Source organism: Muscardinus avellanarius, assembly GCF_963383645.1.
Source record: "Muscardinus avellanarius genome assembly, chromosome: 15".
NCBI classification, from domain to species: Eukaryota; Metazoa; Chordata; class Mammalia; order Rodentia; family Gliridae; genus Muscardinus; species Muscardinus avellanarius.
In genome coordinates this window covers 10845385-10868989 of record NC_137801.1, presented here as the reverse complement: position 1 = coordinate 10868989, position 23605 = coordinate 10845385, and the positions used below count along the sequence as shown (strand labels likewise).

Below are 23605 nucleotides of genomic sequence, written 5' to 3'. Positions count from 1 at the left end.
GGCGAGCTCGTAAATGGGAACCTGGAAAGAGAGGGCATCTCTCTCCTTTATTAGCCAAAGACTGTTTTCAGTGTCTCAAATTAATTGTGATGTTAAAAAACATGAATCGATTTGCTCTTGACTGCTATTACTTTAGAGTTGCTATTAGCGTGTGCACAGTAAGTAAGCTCTGATTTTTCTGCTTTACTCTATAGGTAGCCACTGGGGTCACCTGTCATTTTCCAGGTGTCAGTCTTAGGCTCAAAGGCAGTGTGCACTTATTGTTTTTTTCTAAAGTCTGCTTAGGATATTTCAGCCTTAAAGTGCCTGCAGATGGTAAATGTTGTCTTGGTGAATTCTGAGTCGGGCTATTACCTGAAAACTCTAGTTTTGACTGTCACTCCTGTAATGGTTTGAGATGTCAGTGTGGGTTCTTGTTCTTAGCTACTTTAAAAAAAAATAGAACTGTACTGCTTCAAGCTTTAGCAAATTTTATTATTACAAAGGTAGAAAGAAGGGACAGAATAAAGCACTGCCTCAGAGGGATGTAGTGGAGTGCCTTGAAATTAAGACACTGAAGTTTTTAAACATAGAACTGTTTTCATAAAGATGCATTATCTTCTATCTTGCTTAACCAATAGTCTTTCTCCCCCCCCCACCCGCTCACCCATTATCTCCAGTGCAAGACTTTGTTATGATTATAAGGATTCGCTATCTCCCAACCTGCTTGACCAAGTCTTTTTATCTGCCCCTGACCATATTGCAGGTGTGGGCCCAGCCATTATCTTCCTGTGCAAGCCTTTGTTAAGACCAAGATGTGTTACTTGATTAACAAAGTCAGGGGTCACATGGTATATGCCCTCTTTGAGGAAGGCGTACCTTCCTCCTCCATCCTTGGGGAGTTTTAGCCTTTTTTTTATCTTTATCTGCTAGAAGTTATTTATTATCTAAACTTGTCTTTGAAATATGAAGGCCCTGGGCTACAATTCTTTTTTGAACATGGCAATCACTTTTGGTGAGGGGAACTCTGCATTGAAACACCTGTTTCCCCTCCCTGCTTGAGTGCCTGTGAGGCACCCAGGCCCTAACTACTTTTTACATTTTGAAATTAAAACCAAAGCAATTTTCCAGTACCGGCACAACTTCCCCGTGAAGATGGTCAGAATGGTGTCCTGAGCCTGGCACCCAGGCCCTGGGGATCCTCTGTGTCACTCTTTCTCCCCGTTCTGCAGGCCTTTACCTGCGCCCTGCACTCCAGCCCGCCCTTACTTGCAGTTCAGGCTCTCCAGGGCTCCCTAGACTGGTGACCTTCTCAGAGTTCCTACTTAATTCCTTCTCACCCTCCTTTGAGCCACCCCCTCAGGAAGCCATCTGTGAATGTGCCTGCCCCTCACCTGAGCTGGACAGAGTCCTTCCGAAACCCTCCATAGCATCTTGCACCTACCTGCTGCTCTTACATAAGGAGGTGCTTCTTTGTGGTGTCTTTTATCTCTGTGTATTTCCAAGTGGACTGCATCTAATTTTGTCACCGTCACCCAGCCCAAGACAGTGCACATCAGAGGCTATGTAGTGAGTGAATAATGGCCAGCCACCAGTAGTCTAATGCCCTCGCCTCTCTTCCTGTATCACTTCACAGCTCTGTAGCCTGGCACTGTCTTGATGTCATGTATTTGGACCCAATTTTTATTTGTTTCAGTTCCTTTAAAGTGGTCCTTTGCAGTTGTCTTCTTCTCCATCTCTCTTAAAGGAATAGGACCCTGCAGAGTCGCTGCACAGAATGTAGCCTTTGGACCATTCTGGACTACGAGTATCCAGGGACACACTGACGACACGTGACTTTATTGTATTTTTAAAGTCCTTTGTTTTCGCTGTGTGTTGATCAGAGTTGTTCAGTAACTTAGCATCATTTCCAGTTTGTTTGTCTAGTGCTAGAGATTGAGTTAGGTGCTGTGGATACAGATTTAGAAAGCAGCTCCTGTCCTGGACAGTCTCACTGTGTAGTCAGGAGATGTTGATGCGGTGGGATGCGTTCATCCATACAGGTGAGCATGGGGTGCTGGGTGGCTTGTAACCTGGGATGTCAGGGCAGATCTCCCACAGGAGTGAACTGAAATGATTCTGAAAGAAGAGGTAAGAGAGGCCTGAGAAAGGATGAGATTGATTTCCTCAGATAATTAAAGTTCTATTTTTTGTGTGTATGGTACTGGGGTTTGAACCTCGGGACCTTCCATCTCAAAGCTACTCCCCCTAACTCTATTTTATTATTATTCTTTTTTATTTTGAAACACGGTCTCACTAAGTTGGGGAGGGCTTCAGTAATATCCTGAGGCCAGCAAGGAACCTGTGATGCTCTTGTCTCGGCTTCCCAAGTATGGGGATTACTCCTGTGCCCAGCCATATTTTTCTTTGAAATGCGATTCTCTTGTAGTGCGTTTTTAAATGGAGCTCGAAGAGAACATTTTCATGTAAAATTGTCGTAGCGTCCAGTTGCCCTCAATGGCTTTCAAGTCAGATTCCCTGACTAAACCGGCATTGAAGGCCACTTGGAACTTACTCACAATTTAGCTTTTCAAAATTATAGGCCGAGTGTTAGTAAACTGGCCTATAGGTCAGATTTATCCCTCTGTTTGCTTTTGTTCAACTCTTAAGCAAGACTAGCTTTTATATATTTTTAAAGAATTATAAAAACCAACCAACCAAAAGAATAACAGACTATGTGTCTAACACATTTGCTCTCTTGCCTTTTATTCTCCTATTTCCTTCTCTCTCTCTTCTCTCTTCTCTCTCTCCTCTCTCCTCTCTCTTCTCTCTCTTCCCTTCTCTCTCTCTCTCTCTCTCTCTCTCTCTCTCTCTCTCTCCTCCCTCTTCTCTTCTCTTCTCTTCTCTTCTCTTCTCTTCTCTCTCTCTCTCTCTCTCTCTCTCTCTCTCTCCCCTCCTTTTCACTCTCTCTCCAGTGCTCTCATGGTTATACGTATAGCACAAGCTTTTCTACCTCTCCACCATGCTCTTGCTGTTCTGTCTGGACCACTGTCACTTCTCCATTTAACAAAGGGACATGTGTTACGAGGGATCCACCAGCCTCAACTCTGGGGCTGTAGCAGTGGCAGGAAATAAGCAAACAGGAACACAGAGTGTTAGTTGTGAAGAGAAAGTAATGCGGGGTGAGCAGGAGGTTTGGAAGGGACCTGGATGGTGCAGTGCAGCCAGGGAAAGTCTCTCTGGTAAGATGAAATTTGTGACAAGTCCTAAGAGAAGGTCAGGAATGATCTGTGCAGGTGCCCGGAAGAACATTTCAAGCAGTGAGGTCTGTGCAAAAGCCCGGGGGCACAGCAAGGAGACTGGTGGGTTTGGAGTACAGTGAGCCTGGGGTTTGAGAGAGGAGAGGGATTAGAGGAGAAAGAGGTGCAGAGGAGCTCGTACGTCCCCATCAGGGCACCACATGCCGGCTTTTATTCTTGGAGAACAGAGAAGCCATATAGCTCTGATTCGTGTTTTTAAACTATGGAGCTGGGTGTGGTGGCACACGCCTTTAATTCCAGTATTTGGGAGACTGAGACAGGAGGATTGCAGATTCGAGGGTAGCTTCAGCAAGTAGTGAGACTCTTATCAACCTAATGACCCTGTTTCAAAATTAAAATAGGGCTATGAGGATAGCGCAGAGGTAGAATCCCCCGAGTTCAACTCCCAGTACTACAAAAATAAATAAATAAATAAATAAATAAATAAATAAATAAAAATTATGGCTGTGTTTAGGCCCAGAATCCTCAAGTGGGTGTGTACATGAGGGAGAGGTCTATGTAAAGCCTCCGGGAATCAAGGTACCTCCTAAGATTTTTTTTTTTTTTTTTTTTTTTTTGGTGGTACTGGGGGTGGAACCCAGAGGCTTTCTACTTCCGGGCTATACTCCTATACCCATTTTATATTTTATTTGGAAACAGGGTCTCACTAAGTTGCTGAGAGCCTCACTAAGTAGCTGAGGCTGGCTTCAAACCTGTGCAATCCTCCTGTCTCAGCCTCCCAAGAGCGGGGATTACAAGCGCGCGCCACCACGCCCGGCTCAGGGTACCTCCTAAGAAGGGGCCTTAAAAAAGCAGATGTGATTGGTGGTCTTGGTCCCACTACTAGGTGACCTTCCTCTCACAGTCCCTGGGATCATCTGGTCACCACACTCCACTTACACACAGGAGGTTGAGCAGAGAGGGAAGCAGGGCCAGGACCATGGACAGCTCCGGGGAGCACCCAGACATAGCCCTGCAGGGAGCTTCAAGCCAAACAATCCCCCATGTGGGTGGCTGTGCGTCAGGTCAGCGCTGATCAGACTGTGAGCTGAATGGCCAAGCCCTCTGCATTGCTCCCCACACCCACCTGGACACCCTGTTTCTGGAGTGCAGCAGGTGCAAGATGGTTTCATTTAACAGCCATCTGGAAGGAAAGGGAGTAGGAGGTTCTTAGCAGATCCTCCCATGTGGCAATTCTGCTCTATTCATGTTCTGGAGCTTTCCTGGCTGGGATGGGTTGTGGTCCTTCACTAGATCTTGATTCTGTTTTCTAGGGACAGCCCTGTTCTGTTCTCCATGGCCTCGGCTCCACCCTCCACCCTCTTCTGTTTCTTTCTTTCTTTCTTTCTTTCTTTCTTTCTTTCTTTCTTTTCTTTTCTTTCTTTTCTTTCTTTTCTTTCTTTTTTTTTTTTTTTTTTTGGTGGTACTGGGGATGGAACCCAGGGGCATTCTACCTCCAAACTACACTCCCTGCCCTATTTTTTATTCTTTATTTTGAAAAAGGGTCTCACCGAGTTGCAGAGGGCCTCACTAAGTGGCTAAGGCTTTCCTCGAACCATGATCCTTCTGTCTCAGCTTCCCAAATGCTGGGATTATAAGGTGAGACACCAAGCCCGACCCTCTACCCTCTTCTGTGGCCACAGTGGAGTGACTTTGGCGGCCTGAGCCCTCTCTGAAAGCTGCCAGCTGGCTCGGCCTGCCCAAGTGTTAACTTTCAAACACTCACAAGCATCTTTAGCCCAGTCTCTGGTCTCTCGGGCAGCACTGCCATATCAGAAATTTAATAGTGTTCTTAGTGTCCTTATATATTTGATATCTTTTAGTAGCATGCACCCATAACCACCTCTTTGGGACCTTTTTGTTGCTTATTTGTTTTTGAGACATTTTTCTCAGATACTATGGATCTTTCGTGTATCACCCCCATACATCCTCTCTCAATTTAAGGGTGCTACCTTAAAGCTCTCAGGTTGCTGTGGGGAGCCACATCATTAATTGGATCTCTGCCCTGAGACATTTTGTCCAATTGAAAGAATTTACGGGGTGTTACTCCCTTGGTTTATCTTCCCCTGAAGCATTTTAATCTTCCAAGGTTTTACCTGGCACTTGTTATCTGTGGATTTCTCAATCTTATCTTTTACTGCTGGGTCTAGATTTAGGTTTTTTTTTTTTCCAACCCTGTGAAGACCCTAACTTTCTGTTGCTACTTCTCTTTTCTGTTTCACTTCTATACACAATTCAAGCAGCATTTTCTGGAACTCACGTTGTTCTTAAACTATTTAACCATTGTATCCTGGAACATTCAACAAATATTACTGCTTTTCTGTTTCCCAACCTCTCTGGAGCCACAAGTTCTCTGGGGATGAGATCTATACCTGCATTTACCACAGGCAATGGTTTAATTAAATATTTCATTATAGCATGACATAGATTACTATTTTGCAGTGTCTTGTCCGAAAACTAAGGGCACATTCTACCCTTAGTGTGCCCGCTGTATGTCAGAGTAGGCTTAGGTGTATGTGTAGTGGCTTAACAGTACAAATAATAGTCCCTTGTTTTTCTAATTCAGTAAGACAGTGCAAAGAACTCTGTACCACAGAGTTAGGATCCAGGCTGATGAAGCTCTACCAGTATATATTAGCACTGCCTGGTCCTGCATGGTTTTAATTGCTGTGGTTGAGAAAGAAGGGAGAATGGAGAGGGTGCGTGTGAGCTTTCTATTGCCTTAGCACATGTCACCTTTGCTGTGATTTCTTTGGCTGGTATGTAGCTCATCCTGGTTCCAAGGGAGTTGACAACCCGTGGGGTAGAAGGAATAAGTGCTTGTGTTTGGTGAGCACCACTCTCTGTCACAGTCAGGGACACTTTACAAGCCTTGTAGTTCTCCTTATGAGAAGTGGTGGTGTCTGAGTACCGGGTGTGGACAGGGAGAATGGTAGAGAGTCCTCAGAGCTGGGGTACACTTTGAGGATGGACTCCAGTAGGATTTTCTAATATCATAGGTGACTCCTGAACTTTTCTACTCCCATTGTCTTAGTTTCCATACATATGTGGTTTCTTTGTGAACCTGGTTCATGCTTTTATTTGCTTTCTCTGGGGTCTAGAAAATGGATATTCAGTATCGCTTTGGTAAGTGATAGAATAATCATTTATTACTACTAACAATTTAGTCACTTACCTTAATCTCACAAAATTTACATTATTTCATAGCAGTTAATAATTGCTTCAGGGAAAAGTTAAATGTCTTGATTGATTAGTATAGTAATAAAGTGTATGAGTGACGTGCTAATGCCATGGGATTAAAAAAAAAGAACTTTAAGAATAAAGGTACGACTTCCGGGAAGATGGCGACCGAGAAAAGCGGGGCTTAAGAGTCCCGCTAACAACCAATCTCCATTACCACAAAAAGAGCGCCTTTCATAGCCAGAAAACACCATCACCAGAAAAACAAAAAAAACCACCAGGCTCCAGAGAGAAAGCGGACTGAGAACAGAGCTCAGGGCCACAGAGGAGACACACGCGCCCGAGGACGCGGCAGCAGCGCCATACTGCCGGCGGCAGCGGCGAACTCAACGGACGGCTATAGCAAGCCAGGAGAGCTGCTGCGGAACAGCCAGGCGGAATCTTTCGGCGCAGACAGCATTTAAAGCTCCCAGTGGCTGAGCTCAGCACACGCTGCAGGGATTCAGAGTGGAAATCAAAACCAGAGAAGAAAAAATACGCCAGCCTCATGGCCGAGGGCGTGGCAGCGGCGCCATATTGCCACCGGCGGTGGCAGCAGCAGTGAATTCATCGAGTCCAGTACAGCTACATCTGCGTACTCAAGAACAGTGAGTCAAATTGCGGGCCACAGAGGAGAAATCGCAGTATTGGGCCTCCTGGGACTTGACCCAGTGAGGGAGTGGTGGTGGCAGAGATATCACACCATAGGAGAACGTGCAACCTGGCACCCCCCTCAGTCTAAAGCAGCCTCTATCGACTCCCTGGGTCGGAGACTCTATGATACAACCCAGTAAAGGAGTAGTGGGGTCTGAGATAATACAGACTCGAGATCCAGAGCACCTTAAGTGAAGCCATAGTGACCCAAGGGAAGAACCCAGAGAAGGCACAAACCTCCGAAATCATGGGAAAGAGGAATAACACTGGAGTAATGAATGTGCACAACCCCACAACATCAGAACCTGATAAAACAGAAAATCAGAGATTTCTAGAAGATCAAATCAGGAAAATAACTGTAGAAATAATAGAGGTGCTTCGAAAAGAACTCAGAGAGAGCCAAAAAGAGATAAAGGATGCAATTAATGAAGTAAAGGCCTCAATTCAAAGCACAAACAACCGATTAGACCTCATGGGGAACAGAATCTCGCTCTTAGAAGATGAGCAATCCAAAAATGAATGCATAGTTTCTAATCTAGAAAAAAATATCCAACAGCAGGAATCTGACATTGAAGAAATATGGGCCCATCTTAAGAGAGCTAACCTAAGAATAATTGGAATAGAGGAGGGAAAAGAAAGTGATACCAAAGGGATCAACAATCTCTTCAAGGAAGTAATAGCAGAAAATTTTCCAAATATAGAGCAAGAGGTTGATACACAGATCCAGGAAACTTATAGAACTCCCTTTAGACAGGATCGGAGAAGAGGATCCCCACGCCATATAATTGTCAAAATGACCAATGTGGAAGCCAAGCAGAGAATCTTAAAGGCAACAAAAACAAAGGGCCAACTGACATTCAGAGGCAAACCAATTAGAATCACTCCAGACTTCCAAAACCAAGTCATGAGAGCCAGAAGGGCTTGGAGTAACATATTCCAAACTCTGAAAGAAAACAACTTCCAGCCAAAAATTTCCTATCCAGCAAAACTTTCTATCAAATTAGATAGAGAAATAAGAAGCTTCCATGACAAACAGAAACTGAAGGAATTTATGTCTTCAAAACCAGCGCTAGAGAAAATACTCAAAGAGATTAACTACAAAGAAGAAATAGGTAACACTCACCAGAACCAGAGAAACAAGAGTTTCCATCCAACAGACAACTAAGATTGGTTATCTGTGGAGATTCATTATTTATGTTAGTCTTTTACCTATCTCTAAGTTGTATTGTTTGCCTTTATTGTTGTTAATTTTTAGGATTTCTAGTTGGAATATTAATATACCTTCAGATATAGCATTTGGAAATATTTTATCCAATTCTATTAGTAACTTTTAACTCTGTTTACATTGTCTTTGGATATACAATATTTTCTTTTATTTTTTAGGGAGTTTGTATATTCTTCTGTTGCCTGTGCCATTGAAATCATATCCAAGAAATCACTGCCAATTTCAATGTTGTGAGGTTTTATGACCCAGATTTTCTCCTAAAAGTTTATAGTCTTCAGATTTATATTTAGGTCTTTTATCTATTTTGAGTTAATACTTGTATATGGGATTAGGTAAGGGTCCAATTTTATTCTTTTCCATGTAATTATTATTTTTCAACAATATTTAGTTAAAAGACTAGTATTTCCTCCACCAAAAGTTCATGGAAACCTTGTCAAAAATAACTTGACAATGTATGGAAGAATTTAGCTCTAGGCTTGTACTTAACTCCAATGGTTTATATATCTGCCTTTAGAACAGTACTACACTGTTTCAATTATTTTAGCTTTATATGGTTTGAAATCAGAAAATATATATCTGCTAGCTTTGTTCATTTTCAAGATCGTTTTGGGTATCTAGAATTCATATTCCATATTAGGATAGATTTTTTTCTGAAAAATAAATATATAAATATATGATAGTTTCACCTAAAAAAACAGAAAAAAATATGCTCTAGTAAGAAAGAAAGCAAAAAGAAATATTGAAATGCTATCTTTAAATCATCAAACGCTTGGTATCAGACAAATGAAACTGTTATGTGAGATTATCATTTTTAATTTTGGATAAATTGCTATAATACTAGATGTCAACCACTAAGCCAAGCATGGGAAGGAGGGATGGGGAGAGAATGGGGTGGGGATCGGGTGGGGGCTGACTGGGCGATGTGTGCATGTATGTCTACAAAAGTTTGTATCCCACTATGATGTATGAATACAGTGCACCAATAAAATAAAATTAAAAAAAAAAAGAATAAAAAAAAAAAAAAGAATAAAGGTACCATGTGGCCACTATGTATAGTACAGGAATTGCTATTTCTTACTCTGGAACTTTTTATCAATTACTTTTTTTTTCTTTTTCTTCTGCTCCCTTTTATCATAGATAATTTAAATTAATCAGCTAGAGGTAAATTTCATATTAAGCTTATACTTCTTAACTCTGGAATCTTGCAGAGTGACTCTGTTTTTACCAAACTAAGTGGTCAAAAACTAGGATTAAGTCAAATGTCCTATGAAAGCCATTGCATTTTTTTTTATCAAATTTCATTCTGCTGCTTAAAAATCCTGACTATCTCAGGAAAATGAACTTAGGCTTATTCATATGAAACATCAGGTAATTTATTTGAAGGATCATTTAAAATAGGAGAATGTTCCGATGACTGCTCTGATGACTGTGGTAATGTGGTCAACTTCAACGCTTGAAAGCGGTCATTTGCTTCTCAAGGCCAACAGCACGTTTTATGAGACCGTGGAGTTCAGTGTGATATCTGGACTCAGCAACACAGAAGAAACAGAGTCTCCATGCGAGAAGAAAGTGGTTGATGCATGTGGATATCAGAGCAGAGGACTCCCCAGAGGACTTGCTTTGGGGGCTGCAGAAGCACATGAGTCTGGGCTGGGTTGCATCCGTTGGCTTTGGCAGTGCTATGACCAAAATACCTAACAAGAATGACTTAGAGTAAGAAAGGTTTGCTTGGTTCATGGTTTCAGAGGTTCAGTTCATGGTCAGCCAGTCCCAAGGCCAACATCACAGCAGTAGGGAGGGAAAGTTGCTCAACTCCTAGCAGCGTAGAGAACAGAGACGGAGGGAGAGAAGGAGAGAAAGAGAGGGAGAGGGATGGGGGAGAGAGAAAGAGACAGACAGACAGACAGACAGACAGACACACTGACTCTTCAGGGACAGATACAGTGATAAAGGCTCCGACTGACTTCCTTCTCCAGCTGCGCCCCTTTGACCCTTGATGCACTGAGGACCTGGTCTCTACATGTGTTCTTTTGGAGGCCATTCCATAATCCAGATCATAACATGCATACATCTAGTATTGAAGCATGATGAGGAGTTGGCCCTGCCAAGAAGAAGTCAGCAAGCGTTTCATTGAGACAGCAGAGCGCATAATGGTACCCGGGGGGGCGGGATGATAATGTCTGTGTGGCTGGAGCCGAGGGTGAGCTGCCATTCTATCATGAAGCTAGAGGGCTAGCTTGGTACCAGCTTGTGAAAATCCTTATGTTCTGTGCTGAGGCATTTGAGGATGTCCATAACAAGGGCTTTTGAAAAAATAGAATTACATGAAAATCCATTAGGAAGGTGAAAAATCGACAAGTAGAGAGTGGCGGTGGGGGGGAGGTCTGTGTAATGAAGCACAGTTCTGGTACCTTTTATTCCTAAACCACAGGGAGACAGGGACACAATTGCATAATTAATCTTTGTCAGTCAGTGGTGGCTTCTGATTATTATTATGTTTTTTAATGCATAGGTGCTTAGAGGCAGAAATCTGATAAGAAGTGGGGCCTACAGAAGTTGTTTTGAAGCTGCATTTGCATAGCAAGAATTTAGTTACAATTCAGTGGAAAAATACTTTCCTAAGGGTACCTTTTTATCAACATTTATATAGTATTAAGAAAACTTCAGCTATTAGGACTTGAAGCTAATAATTCTGTGTAGAGTGACTTGGAAGTAGCAGACAGGAGGTGTAGTCACTGTAGTGTCCCCTTGTAGTCACTGATGTCTTTATTTAAGCCTATTCCTACTTTTCAGAAAAAACAAGGGATGTACAATAACCGATTTTAAGAAATAATAAGGAAATTATTAGGATTTTTGTCCTAGAAATTTTAGCTGAGTTTCCTTTAAAAAAAAAATAAAACAGCATACACATTTTAGAGATACACTAAAAATGTGCTGGAGTAGTAGACAGGAAGCTAAAGACAGAACCAAAGCGGCATTAATCAGCAGAGTCTCAGAGCACACCCAGAAGGGCTCGGTGGTATCTGCTTCCTCCACCAAAATGTGCGAAGCTCAGACTTTCTTTTGTCTTCTTGAGAATGAGCTTAATATTTTAGACTTTACTAGAAAAACATAACCCCTATACACATGACCCAGTGCTTGCCACATATCAGTGGGAAATGAAGGTATTCAGGTAGCCATCGGGACATAAACCTTGGAAGGCAGAGAAGGAAAAATTGCCAATAATCCCAATATCTCTATAGTAACTAATTTTTTGGCATTATGCATATTTTTGGTATTATACATATACATAAAACTGGCTGAATACATATATTTTTACATATACATATATATCTAGGTATATATAATGTATTTTAGATATAGATACAATTTAAATTTTACTCTAAGTGTGATAAGGACAGTTTTATTTTATATCCTGCTGTCTAAAATTTAACATTTTCTGGGGAGTATTTAAAAAAAATGTTTGTAGTACTGATTCTAACTTCAAAAAGTGCATAATGTTAACCATTAATTTATTGTAAACTAGTTATCATTTTCTTGTCAATTAGATTGCTTTTGAAGTTTTTCTTTTTTCTTTTTCTTTTCTTTTCTTTTCTTTTCTTTTTTTTTTTTTTTGCTGTACTGGTGATTGAACCCAGGGTCATTCCTAGCTATACCCGCTGCCGTATGTTTTATTTTTTATTTTGAAACAGGGTCTCACTAAGTTGTGGAGGGCCTCACAAAATTCCTGAGGCTGGGTGTGAACCTGTGATCCTCTTGTCTCAGCCTTTCACATACTGGGATTATTAGCCGGGCGTGGTGGCACACACTTGTAATCCCCGCGCTTGGGAGGCAGAGACAGGAGGATCACGCAGGTTCGAAGCCAGCCGCGTGCGCTGGCTTAGGAGACCCTGTTTCCAAATAAAAATGTAAAAATAGGTCTGGGAGTGTAGCCCAGAGGTATAAGGGCTTCCAGGAACCCCAGTACCACAAAAAAACAAAAAACTGGGATTACAAGCGCGCACCATCACACACCCGGCTTGAAGTTTATGCTTGTATTTCTTTTGAATTTATTATTTCCTTATAATAAATGATCAGAACTAGATTTTTTTTGTGTATGTGTGGTACTGGGGTTCCTGGAAACCCTTCTACCTCCGGGCTATACTCTCAGACCTATTTTTATATTTTTATTTGGAAACAGGGTCTCTGAAGCCAGCACATGCGGCTGGCTTCTAACCTGCGTGATCCTCCTGTTTCTGCCTCCCAAGCGCGGGGATTACAAGCGTGCGCCACCACGCCCGGCAGAACTAGAAATGATGATTGCAGAAATGATCCTCATTTTTACACTGTAACCGGTAATCAGTGTGAACACTGTTTTTACCCATCCCAACACTGCCTACTCCAACACTGCCTACTTTGAGATCTGTCATTTTGAAAATCTATATTATTCATTGGGTACCTGACTTCTTTTGTGCTGGTATTAGAAAATTGCTTCGGTATTAATTTCCAAAATATAAAAAGCAGCCAGAGCCTGGGTGCTCTGCGGGCGCTCAGGCAGGAGGGGTGGCTGCTGTTACACTGCAGAGCTTCCGCTCTCTGCCCTTGGTTCTAATGACCGACCTATAGTTAGAATATAAAGGAAATTAAGGCCTTGAGCCTTAGAAGCCCAAGAGACAATTGAAGCTTTTAGCCCTGAAAATATGTAGAGGCAATCAGTGCTCTGTTTACCCCCTTTGCTTTGTGACCTGGCCTGGGTATAGGAAGGTAAACTCTGTGAGCTGCTTCAAAGCACCCATAGTTTATGAGCAGGTAACACTGCCTGATACAGTAAGCATCATCCTTGAGCCCTGCACTTAGCAAGGGCACTGTTCAGAGGCAAAGAGGCACCACCTAGCAAAAAAATGTTACTAGCGCATTGCCTTGGTAACGCTGATAAGAACATACCAATACAAAATCCATTTAAAGCCACGCGTGGTGGCACAGGCTTGTAATCCCGGTGCTTGGGAGGCAGAGACAGGAGGATCGCGCAGGTTCGAAGCCAGCCGCATGTGCTGGCTTAAGAGATCCTGTTTCCAAATAAAAAAATATAAAATAGGTCTGGGAATGTAGCCCTAAGGTAGAAGGGCTTCCAGGAACCCTAGTACCACCAAAAACAAAAAGAAAAAGTAAAATAAAATTAGAAGGATCATTTAACACACACACACACACACACACACACACACACACACAAGAAAAAAAGATGGGTGTGGTGGCGCACGCTTGTAATCCCTGCTCTTGGGAGGCTGAAACAAGAGGATCGCACAGGTTCAAAGCCGGCCTCAGCTACTTAGTGAGGCTCTCAGCAACTTAGTGAGACCCTGTTTCCAAATAAAAGTATAAAATAGGCCTGGGAGCGTAGCCCGGAGGTAGAAGGCCTCTGGGTTCCACCCCCAGTACCACACACACCAAAAAAAATCCATTTAAAGGCCAGGGATGGAGAGGGGTCAGAGGCCCATTTTAGGGCTCTCCAGCGTGCCTGCACACTGCTTTGTCTTCTCTGTCTATTTTCTGCTGGTTTTGTAATAAAGACTTGTTAGAGCTGTACCAAGTTGCCTATTCGTTTTAATTTCCCTACTCAACAAATCTTAGTTGAACAAAGGACAAATAGCCCATAGCATCATTATAACCATGACATTTTTGTTTTGTTTTGTTTTTTCACAGAAGAATATAGTAAAGTCTAATTCAGTGGTTAATTGTGCATATTAAACCTTCACTCTCATTCTCACCACCTCACTAATACTTTATTGGATCTGCCCTATGTAATACTGTGAGGCCGGTTTGTCTCTATTGTTCAGTGTCTTATTTTTCCACAGCTCTCAGTGGAAGCACGTGAAGAGATGACGAGAAAGGCCATTAAGACAGTCAGACATTTTATAGAGAAGCCACGGAAACGAAATCCAGAAGCAGACATTCCCGAAGCTGGTGACTCTGAAGTGACCTATGAGGACACTTTAAAACATCTAGAGAAGTCGCTTGCCCACCTGGAGACCCTCGGCCACAGCTTCATCGTTTCTCTGAGAAACAGTGAACAGGTAATGAAGTGGAGACTTCCATGTGCCCACCCGCCAAGAGAGTACCAGAATATCCTTTGGTTTCTTCTCGAAAGCTACATTAGCAGTCCTGTTAGTCAGTGTTCCATTGCTGTAACAAATACTGAGTTAGTCAGTTTACTTTATCTCATAGTTTTTAAGGTTTCAGCCCCTCATCTGTTGGCCCCATTGCTTTGGTCCTAGGGCAGGAGCGTGTGAGGGGTAAAACCACTCACCCTTATGTCCAGGAAGCAAAGAGAGAAGGGTAAAGGGGTTGGAGTCCAGTGTCTCCTTCAAAGTCCCCCCACCATGGCCTAAAGACCCCTTACTGGGCCCCAACTCGTACAGGTTCCCTCACCTCCAACAGAGCCATCCTGGGGACGAAGCCTGGAAGGCACGACCTCTGTGGGACCCTTAAGATCCCAGTGAGCCCAGCATGGTGGCGCACACTTATAATCCTAGTAATTGGGAGGCTGAGACAGGAGGATCCCAAAGTTCACAGCCAGCCTCAGCTACTTAGTGAAGCTCTCTGCAACTGAGTGAGCCCTTGTTTCAAAAATAAAAGAATAAAAATAGGGCTGGGTGTGTAGCCTAGAGGTAGAATGCCCTTGGGTTCAATCCTCAGTTCTACACACACACACACACACACACACACACACACACAAATGGTGATAGCAGTAGTTTTGACAGGGTCTTCAGACTTGCAGAATGACCTGAAAATGATCCTCCAAGCCTTCATCCTTCAAACTCTTCGTTATCACTTGATTGTCAGTTCACTTCTTTCAAAAAGAATGTTCCATTTAATGCAGGTGATCCCTAGGAAGGAAAGGGGTGAGAGGCAGGGGCTGGGGAGGGTGGGAGAAGAGGAGGTGGAGGCTGGAGTTAATGAGCACTGGGTAGGTGCCTCAGGTGCAGAAGGCATCCCTAAGGTTCAGAAGTGTTAAAGACAGTGGTTCTCAAGCTCTTCTAGATGCTGGGTGTTTTGCTCCCAACTAAATAACAGGGCTTTACCTCCTAATTTTCAGGGGGAAAAAAATCAAAAATAATTTTCTACGCCATTTTCAACAGTTTAAAAAAAACTATGCATCCTCCTTATCCTGTTTTAATGTTACATGTTTCCAATAGAATATTATTATTGATATGAATTTTATAGCTAGTCATACTGTTCCCTGTTGGTTTCTAGTTGAGACTTGGTATCTCTAAAACATCATGAGGCTCAGGAGCCTCCACCCTTGCTGAGGTCTGAGGACCTGTGTGCAGGACTGTACAAGAAACCAGAAGCCATATGAGGCTCTCAGAGGTTGTTTTTTTTTTTTTTCTCTGTGTTTTAATATTCACAAGATTTTAGATATTCTTTTCCATAACTGGAAAACTGACAAATGAAAAAGTAAATGATTTTCATGTATGTGACCTATAAGTAACAATAGTGTTTAAATATATGGTAGACTCCACTTACATCTCCCATGCATATGATATCCTCCATCTACCCTTTAACACAATGGTGGCCACTGACCGCTGTGTTCGTTATTCTTAAATGACATCTATTGAGTTGTATTAGTGGCTTGTAGTGGAGAGAAATTCAGATAATGAACATCTGGGAGACTTCAAAATCTGTGTGAAACACAGAACTACAAACCCCTCATTGCAAGATAACAGAATTCTAAAGCTGGATAGCAGTTATATTTCACTTTGTGTTTTTAATGCCTATTATCTAATAAATATCATTAAATAGTGGCATAAATGATATAAAGGGTCTGTTTTAGAGAGCATATTGATGTTACCAATCTTTATTTTATTCTGTTCCTATTTGTAATGCCACAATCCATAATCATAAGAACCTAAGGCTAAGTTTGAATCTTGAGATTAAGATTATACAAAAACAATCCACATGATTCATCTCATAAACAGAACCAAAGACAAAAATCACATCATCATTGAAAAAGCATTCAACAAAATCCAACATCCATTTATGCAAAAAGCACTGCAGAGAATTAAAATAGAAGGATCATACCTAAACATCATAAAAGCCACAGTAATACAATAGGCCCATAACCAACGTCATATTAAATGGGAAAAAGCTTCAAGGATTTCCCCTAAAAACAGGAACAAGACAAGGATGTCCATTATCACTACTTCTTTTCAATATAGTATTTGAGACTCTACCTAGAGCAATAAGACAAGAGAAGGAAATTAAAGGAGTACAAATAGGAAAAGAAGAACTCAAACTTTCACTATTTGCAGATGACATGATACTATATTAAGAAGACCCAGCAAACTCAACAAAAAGGTTTAATGAACTGATTAACAAATTTAGCAAAATGTCTTAATACAAAATCAGTCTTAAAAAATCAGAAGCTTTTCTGTATGCCAACTATAAATCCAGTGAAAAAGAAATCCAGAAAACACTTCCACTGAGGATATCCCACAAAAAATACAATACTTAGGAATAAACCTAACCAAGGAGGTAAAAGGCCTCTACAAAGAAAATTATAGAGGACTTCCGGGAAGATGGCGACGGAGGAAAGCGGCACTTACAAGTCCCGCTAACAATCCAACTCTACTACCTCAAAACCAGTGCCTTCCAGAGCCAGAAAACACCACAGCAAAGAAATAAAAACAGTAAATACAAGGGACAGAGAAAAAGGGCTGGAAAAACAAGACACCGGAAAAAAACCAGCCCGAAGTGCCGCGCCCGCGCGGTGTGGAGCAGCCGGAGCGGCCAGAGCCGCAGCGCGGAACGGCCGGAGCGGCCAGAGTGGCCAGACCCGCGGTACAGAGCAGCTGGAGTCGCGGTTCCAAGGAGCTGAGCAGAGCGGCCAGAGCAGCCGAGTGGAGCGGCCAGAACAGCTGGAGCAGTCAGAGCTGCAGCGCGGATTGGCTGGAGCGGCGGAGTGGAGTGGCCGGAGCCGCGGAGTGGAGCGGCCGGAGCAGCCGGAGCAGAGTGGCCAGAACAGCTGAGCGGAGCGGCCAGAGCAGCCGGAGTGGAGCGGCCAGAACAGCCGGAGCAGCCAGAGCCGCGTTGCGGAACGGCCGGAGCAGCCGGAGTGGCCAGACCCGTGGTGCAGAGCAGCCAGAGCCGCGGCGCAGAGCGGCCGGAACAGCGCGGCCTACATCTCCCCTAGCAACACCAGGCTCCAGAGAGGAGGGAGACTCAAAACAGAGCTCAAACCCAGAGAGGAGGTACTCTGGCCTCGCGGCCTAGGATGCAGAAGCAGCGTCTTACTGCTGGCGGCAGTGGCGAGTTCACCGGATGGCCCTAGACCAACCCACTCAACCAGCCACCAGGCGCCTGAGAGGAGGGGTGGACAGCGAGCCGAGGTGAGCAGGTGCTGAACAGCCGGGCGGCAGTCAGCAGTTTTGTTGGTGCAGGGAACATCTAAAGCTCCCAAAGGCTGGGCGCAGCACAACTGGCAAGGACTCAGAGCAGAGTTCAAAACCAGAGAAGAAATACGCCGCATCACGGCCGAGGACGTGGCAGTGGTGCCATATTGCCAGTGGCGGCACCAGCAAATCCACCGAGTTCACTACAGCTCCATCAGCACACTCAACAACCGTGAGTCAAATTGCGGCCCCTAGGGGAGAAATCCCAGTACTGCACTCCCAGGGACTTGCGCAGATAGTCTCCCTGGGTCGGAGATTTTAGCAGTGCAGCCCAGTGGGGGAGTGGCAGTGGCAGAGATATCATACCATAGTCACAACTCCCCACTGGAGAACACCCAACTTGGCACCCCCCACGATCTAAGCAGCCTTGACTCCCTGGGTCTGAGACTTTGTGATACAACACAGTAAAGGAGTAGTGGTGACTGAGATACCATAGATTAGAGATCCAGAGCATCTTAAGTGAACTTGTAGTGACTCAGGGAAGAACCCAGAGAAGGCACAAACTTCCAAAATCATGGGAAAGAGAAATAACAATGGAGCAGTGAATGCCAACAACACCACAACATCAGAATCTGATAACACAGAAACCCAAGGATCTCTAGAAGATCAAATTAGGAAAATAACTTTAGAAATAATAGAGGACTTTCGAAAAGAATTTAGAGAGAGTCAAAAAGAGATAAAGGATGCAATTAATGAAGTAAAGGCCTCAATTCAAAGTATAAACAACAGATTAGACCACATGGAGAATAGAATCTCGCTTCTTGAAGATGATCATTCTAAAAATGAACGCATAGTTTCTAATTTAGAAAAAAAAACCTGACAGCAGGAATCTGACATTGAAGAAATATGGGCCCATTTTAAGAGAGCTAACCTAAGAATAATTGGAATAGAGGAGGGAAAAGAAGGTGAAACCAAAGGGATCAACAATCTCTTCAAGGAAGTAATAGCAGAAAATTTTCCAAACATAGAGCAAGAGGTCGATACACAGGTCCAGGAAACTTATAGAACTCCCTTTAGACAGGATCAGAGAAGAGGATCCCCACGCCACATAATTGTCAAAATGACTAATGTGGAAGCCAAGCAGAGAATCTTAAAGGCAACAAAAACAAAAGGCCATGTGACATACAGAGGCAAACCAATTAGAATCACTCCAGACTTCCCAAACCAAGTTATGAAAGCCAGAAGGGCTTGGAGTAACATATTCCAAACTCTGAAAGAAAACAACCTCCAGCCAAAAATTTCCTACCCAGCAAAACTATCCATCAAATTAGATGGGGAAATAAGAAGCTTCCATGACAAACAGCAACTGAAGGAATTTATGTCTTCAAAACCAGCGCTAGAGAAAATACTAAAGGAGATTAACTGCAAAGAGGAAATGGGTAATTCACGCCAGAACCAAAGAAACAAGAATTCCCATCCAGCAGACAACTAAGCAAAGAAGAATAAACAGTATCTCAAACAGAAATAAGATCTTAACATGTTGGGAATTAAAAATTATCTCTCTATAATCACACTGAATGTAAACGGCCTCAACTCCCCAATAAAAAGACATAAAGTGGCAAAATGGATTAAAAGCCAGAATCCATCCATCTGCTGCTTACAAGAAACACACCTCACAAGTAAAGATAGGAACAAACTCAAGGTAACGGGCTGGAGCAAGGTAATCCATGCTAATGGTACTCGAAGACAAGCAGGAGTAGCAACTATGATATCAGACAAGTTAGACTTCAAACCCAAACTTATTAGAAGAGACAAAGAAGGTCACATTTTACTGGTAAAAGGAATAGTCCAGCAAGAGGAAATAACAATAATCAACATCTATGCCCCAAACATAGGGGCAGCTACTTTCATAAATCAAACTCTTTGTGACATGAAGCCACACATAAATCCCAACACAATAATACTGGGAGACTTCAACACACCTCTCACAATACTAGACCGATCTTCCAGACAAAGGGTCAGTAAAGATGTCTCAGAACTAAAGAACACCATTAACCAAATGGACCTTTTGGACACATATAGAATATTTCACCCAACTACAGCAGAGTTTACATTTTTCTCAGCTGCTCATGGAACCTTCTCCAAAATAGATCACATCCTGGGACACAAAATGAGCACTAGCAAATTTAAAAAATGTTACATACTTCCCTGTGTCATTTCAGACCATAATGGAATGAAACTAGAAATCAACTATAAGAAGACCCAGAGAAACAACATAAACATGTGGAGACTGAACACCACACTTCTGAATGAAGAATGGGTCATAGAAGATGTAAGAGGTGAAATCAAGAAATTTCTAGAAACAAATGAAAATAAAGAAACAACATATCAAAACCTCTGGGACACTTTGAAGGCAGTATTAAGAGGAAAATTTATAGCACTGAGTGCTCACATAAGAAAAACAGAAAATCTTCAAATAAATAGCCTTATGACACACCTCAAAGCCCTTGAAAAGCAGGAACAATTGAACCCCAAAGCCAGCAGAAGACGGGAAATTATTAAAATTAGAGCAGAAATTAACGAAATAGAGAATAAAAAAAATACAGAAAATCAACAAAACCAAAATCTGGTTTCTTGAAAAAATTAACAAGATTGATAAACCACTAGCCAACCTAACAAAAAAAAGAGAGAATCAACCCAAATTATGAAGATAAGGGATGAAAAAGGAGACATTACTACTGACAGCGTAGAAATCCAGAGGATTATCAGAAACTACTTTGAAAAACTATACTCCAACAAAATGGAAAATCTGGAGGAAATCGACAACTTCCTAGATAAATACAACCTTCCTAAACTGAGTCAAGAAGATATAGAACACTTAAACCAACCAATAACAATCAAAGAGATTGAAATAGCAATAAAGAGCTTACCATCAAAGAAAAGCCCAGGACCAGATGGTTTCCCAAGTGAATTCTATAAAACCTTTATAGGAGAACTAATCCCAATACTACTCAAACTATTTCGGGAAATAGAAAAAACCGGGACTCTCCCAAATACATTCTATGAAGCCAACATCACACTAATACCCAAACCGAATAAAGACAGTTCAAGGAAGGAAAACTACAGGCCTATATCTCTGATGAACTTGGATGCAAAACTATTAAACAAAATACTAGCAACACGCATTCAAAACCACATCAAGAAAATCATTCACCATGACCAGGTAGGGTTCATCCCAGGGATGCAAGGCTGGTTCAATATACGAAAAACAATCCATGTAATTCATCATATAAACAGAATCAAAGACAAAAACCACATGATCATCTCAATAGATGCTGAAAAAGCATTTGATAAAATTCAACATCCATTTATGATAAAAACACTGCAGAGAATTGGAATAGAAGGAACATATCTCAACATTATTAAGGCAATCTACAATAAGCCCACTGCCAACATCATATCAAATGGGGAAAAACTTCAAGAATTTCCCCTAAAAACTGGAACGAGACAAGGATGTCCACTATCACCACTTCTCTTCAATATAGTACTAGAGACTCTAGCCAGAGCAATAAGGCAAGAAAAGGAAATCAAAGGAGTACAAATAGGAAAAGAAGAACTTAAGCTTTCACTATTTGCAGATGACATGATACTATATTTAGAAAACCCAACAAACTCAACCAAAAGGCTTATAGAACTGATCAACAAATTCAGCAAGGTATCTGGATACAAAATCAATCTTAAAAAATCAGAAGCTTTCCTGTACACCAACCATAAATCCACTGAAAAAGAAATTCAGAAAACACTTCCACTCAGGATCTCCCACAAAAAAATAAAATACCTAGGAATAAACTTGACCAAGGAAGTAAAAGATCTCTACAAAGAAAATTATAAAACACTGAAAAAAGAAATCGAAGAAGATCTTAGAAGATGGAAAGACCTTCTATGTTCATGGATTGGCAGAATTAATATCATTAAAATGGCCATCCTCCCAAAAGTGATCTACAGATTTAATGCAATGCCCATTAAACTACCAAGATCATTCCTCACAGACATAGAAAAATCAGTCCTTAAATTTATCTGGAATAACAAAAAGCCCAGAATAGCCAAGGTAGTTCTCAGCAACAAAAACCACGCAGGAGGAATCACAATACCTGACTTTAAACTATACTACAAAGCCATTGTAATAAAAACAGCATGGTACTGGCAAAAGAACAGATATATAGACCAATGGAGCAGAATAGAAGACCCAGAAACAAGTCCACACACTTTCAGCCAATTGATTTTTGACAAAGGGGCCAAAAACATACACTGGAAAAAAGATAGCCTCTTCAACAAATGGTGTTGGCAAAACTGGTTAACCATATGCAGAAAATTGGATGTTAATCCCACTTTTTCACCCTGTACAAAAGTCAACTCACGATGGATCAAAGACTTGGAAATTAAACCAGAGACCTTGAAGCTCCTTGAAGAGGGCATAGGTCCAACACTACAACACATAGGCACAGACAAACATTTCCTCAACAAGACCCCAAAGGCACAACAAATTAAAAGGAGAATCAATACATGGGATTGCATGAAACTGAAGAGCTTCTGTTCAGCAAAGGAAACTATCAAGAACCTCAATCGAGAGCCAACAGAATGGGAGAAGATTTTTGCCACCTACACCACTGATAGAGGACTAATATCTAGAATATACAGAGAACTCAAGAAACTCAACACTAAGAAAACAACGCATCCAATAACAAAATGGGCAAATGAACTAAATAGACACTTCACAAAAGAAGAAATTCAAATGGCCAATAAATGCATGAAAAAATGCTCAACATCACTGGAAATCAAGAGAGATGCAAATCAAAACTACCCTGAGATTTCACCTAACTCCAACTAGAATGGCCATCATTCAAAACACAAACAACAACAGATGCTGGCGAGGATGTGGAGAAGTGGGAACTCTAAGACATTGTTGGTGGGATTGCAAATTAGTGCAACCACTTTGGAAAACAGTATGGAGAATCCTCAGAAGAATGGGAACAAATCTTCCATTTGATCCAGCAATACCACTGTTGGGTATCTACCCAAAAGAAAAGAAACCAAACTACCAAACTAATGCATGTGTATCTATGTTCATAGCTTCACAATTCACCATAGCCAAACTATGGAACCAGCCAAGATGTCCATCAACAGATGAATGGATTACAAAACTGTGGGATATGTACACAATGGAATTTTACTCAGCCATCAAAAAAAAACTCAATTACATCATTTTCAGGGAAATGGATGGAACTGGAGGACATTATGCTAAGTGAGATTAGTCAGGCACAAAAAATAAGAAATCAGATGCTTTCCCTAATATGTGAGAGTTAGGGAGAAATGGGTCATAGGAGGAACTCTTGGAAGAGGATCAGTAACTTTTAACTCTGTTTACATTGTCTTTGGATATACAATATTTTTTTTTTATTTTTTAGGGAGTTTATTTACTCTTTTGTTGCCTGTGCCATTGAAATCATATCCAAGAAATCACTTCCAATTTCAATGTTGTGAGGTTTTATGACCCAGATTTTCTTCTAAAAGCTTATAGTATTAAGATTTATATTTAGGTCTTTTATCTATTTTGAGTTAATATTTGTATATGTGTTAGGTAAGGGTCCAATTTTATTCTTTTTCATTTATTATTATTTTTCAACAATATTTAGTTAAAAGACTAGTATTTCCTCCACCAAAAGTTCATGGAAACCTTGTCAAAAATAACTTGACAATGTATGGAAGAATTTATCTCTAGGCTTTTATTTAGCTCCAATGGTTTATATATCTGCCTTTAGAACAGTACTACACTGTTTCAATTATTGTAGCTTTATATGGTTTGAAATCAGAAAATATACATC

The 23605-nt window shown here is 41.6% G+C and overlaps 1 protein-coding gene across 1 annotated transcript in view; it reads left to right on the top strand.

Moving 5' to 3' along the window:
- NBAS (NBAS subunit of NRZ tethering complex) overlaps positions 1-23605 on the top strand; it is a gene marked incomplete at both ends in the record, with an annotated part of 312243 nt that overhangs the window by 227835 nt on the left and 60803 nt on the right. Inside the window, one exon of the mRNA XM_080711473.1 lies at positions 14187-14405. Within this exon, the coding sequence (XP_080567599.1) occupies positions 14187-14405 (219 nt within the window). The remainder of the gene's footprint in view (positions 1-14186; positions 14406-23605) is intronic.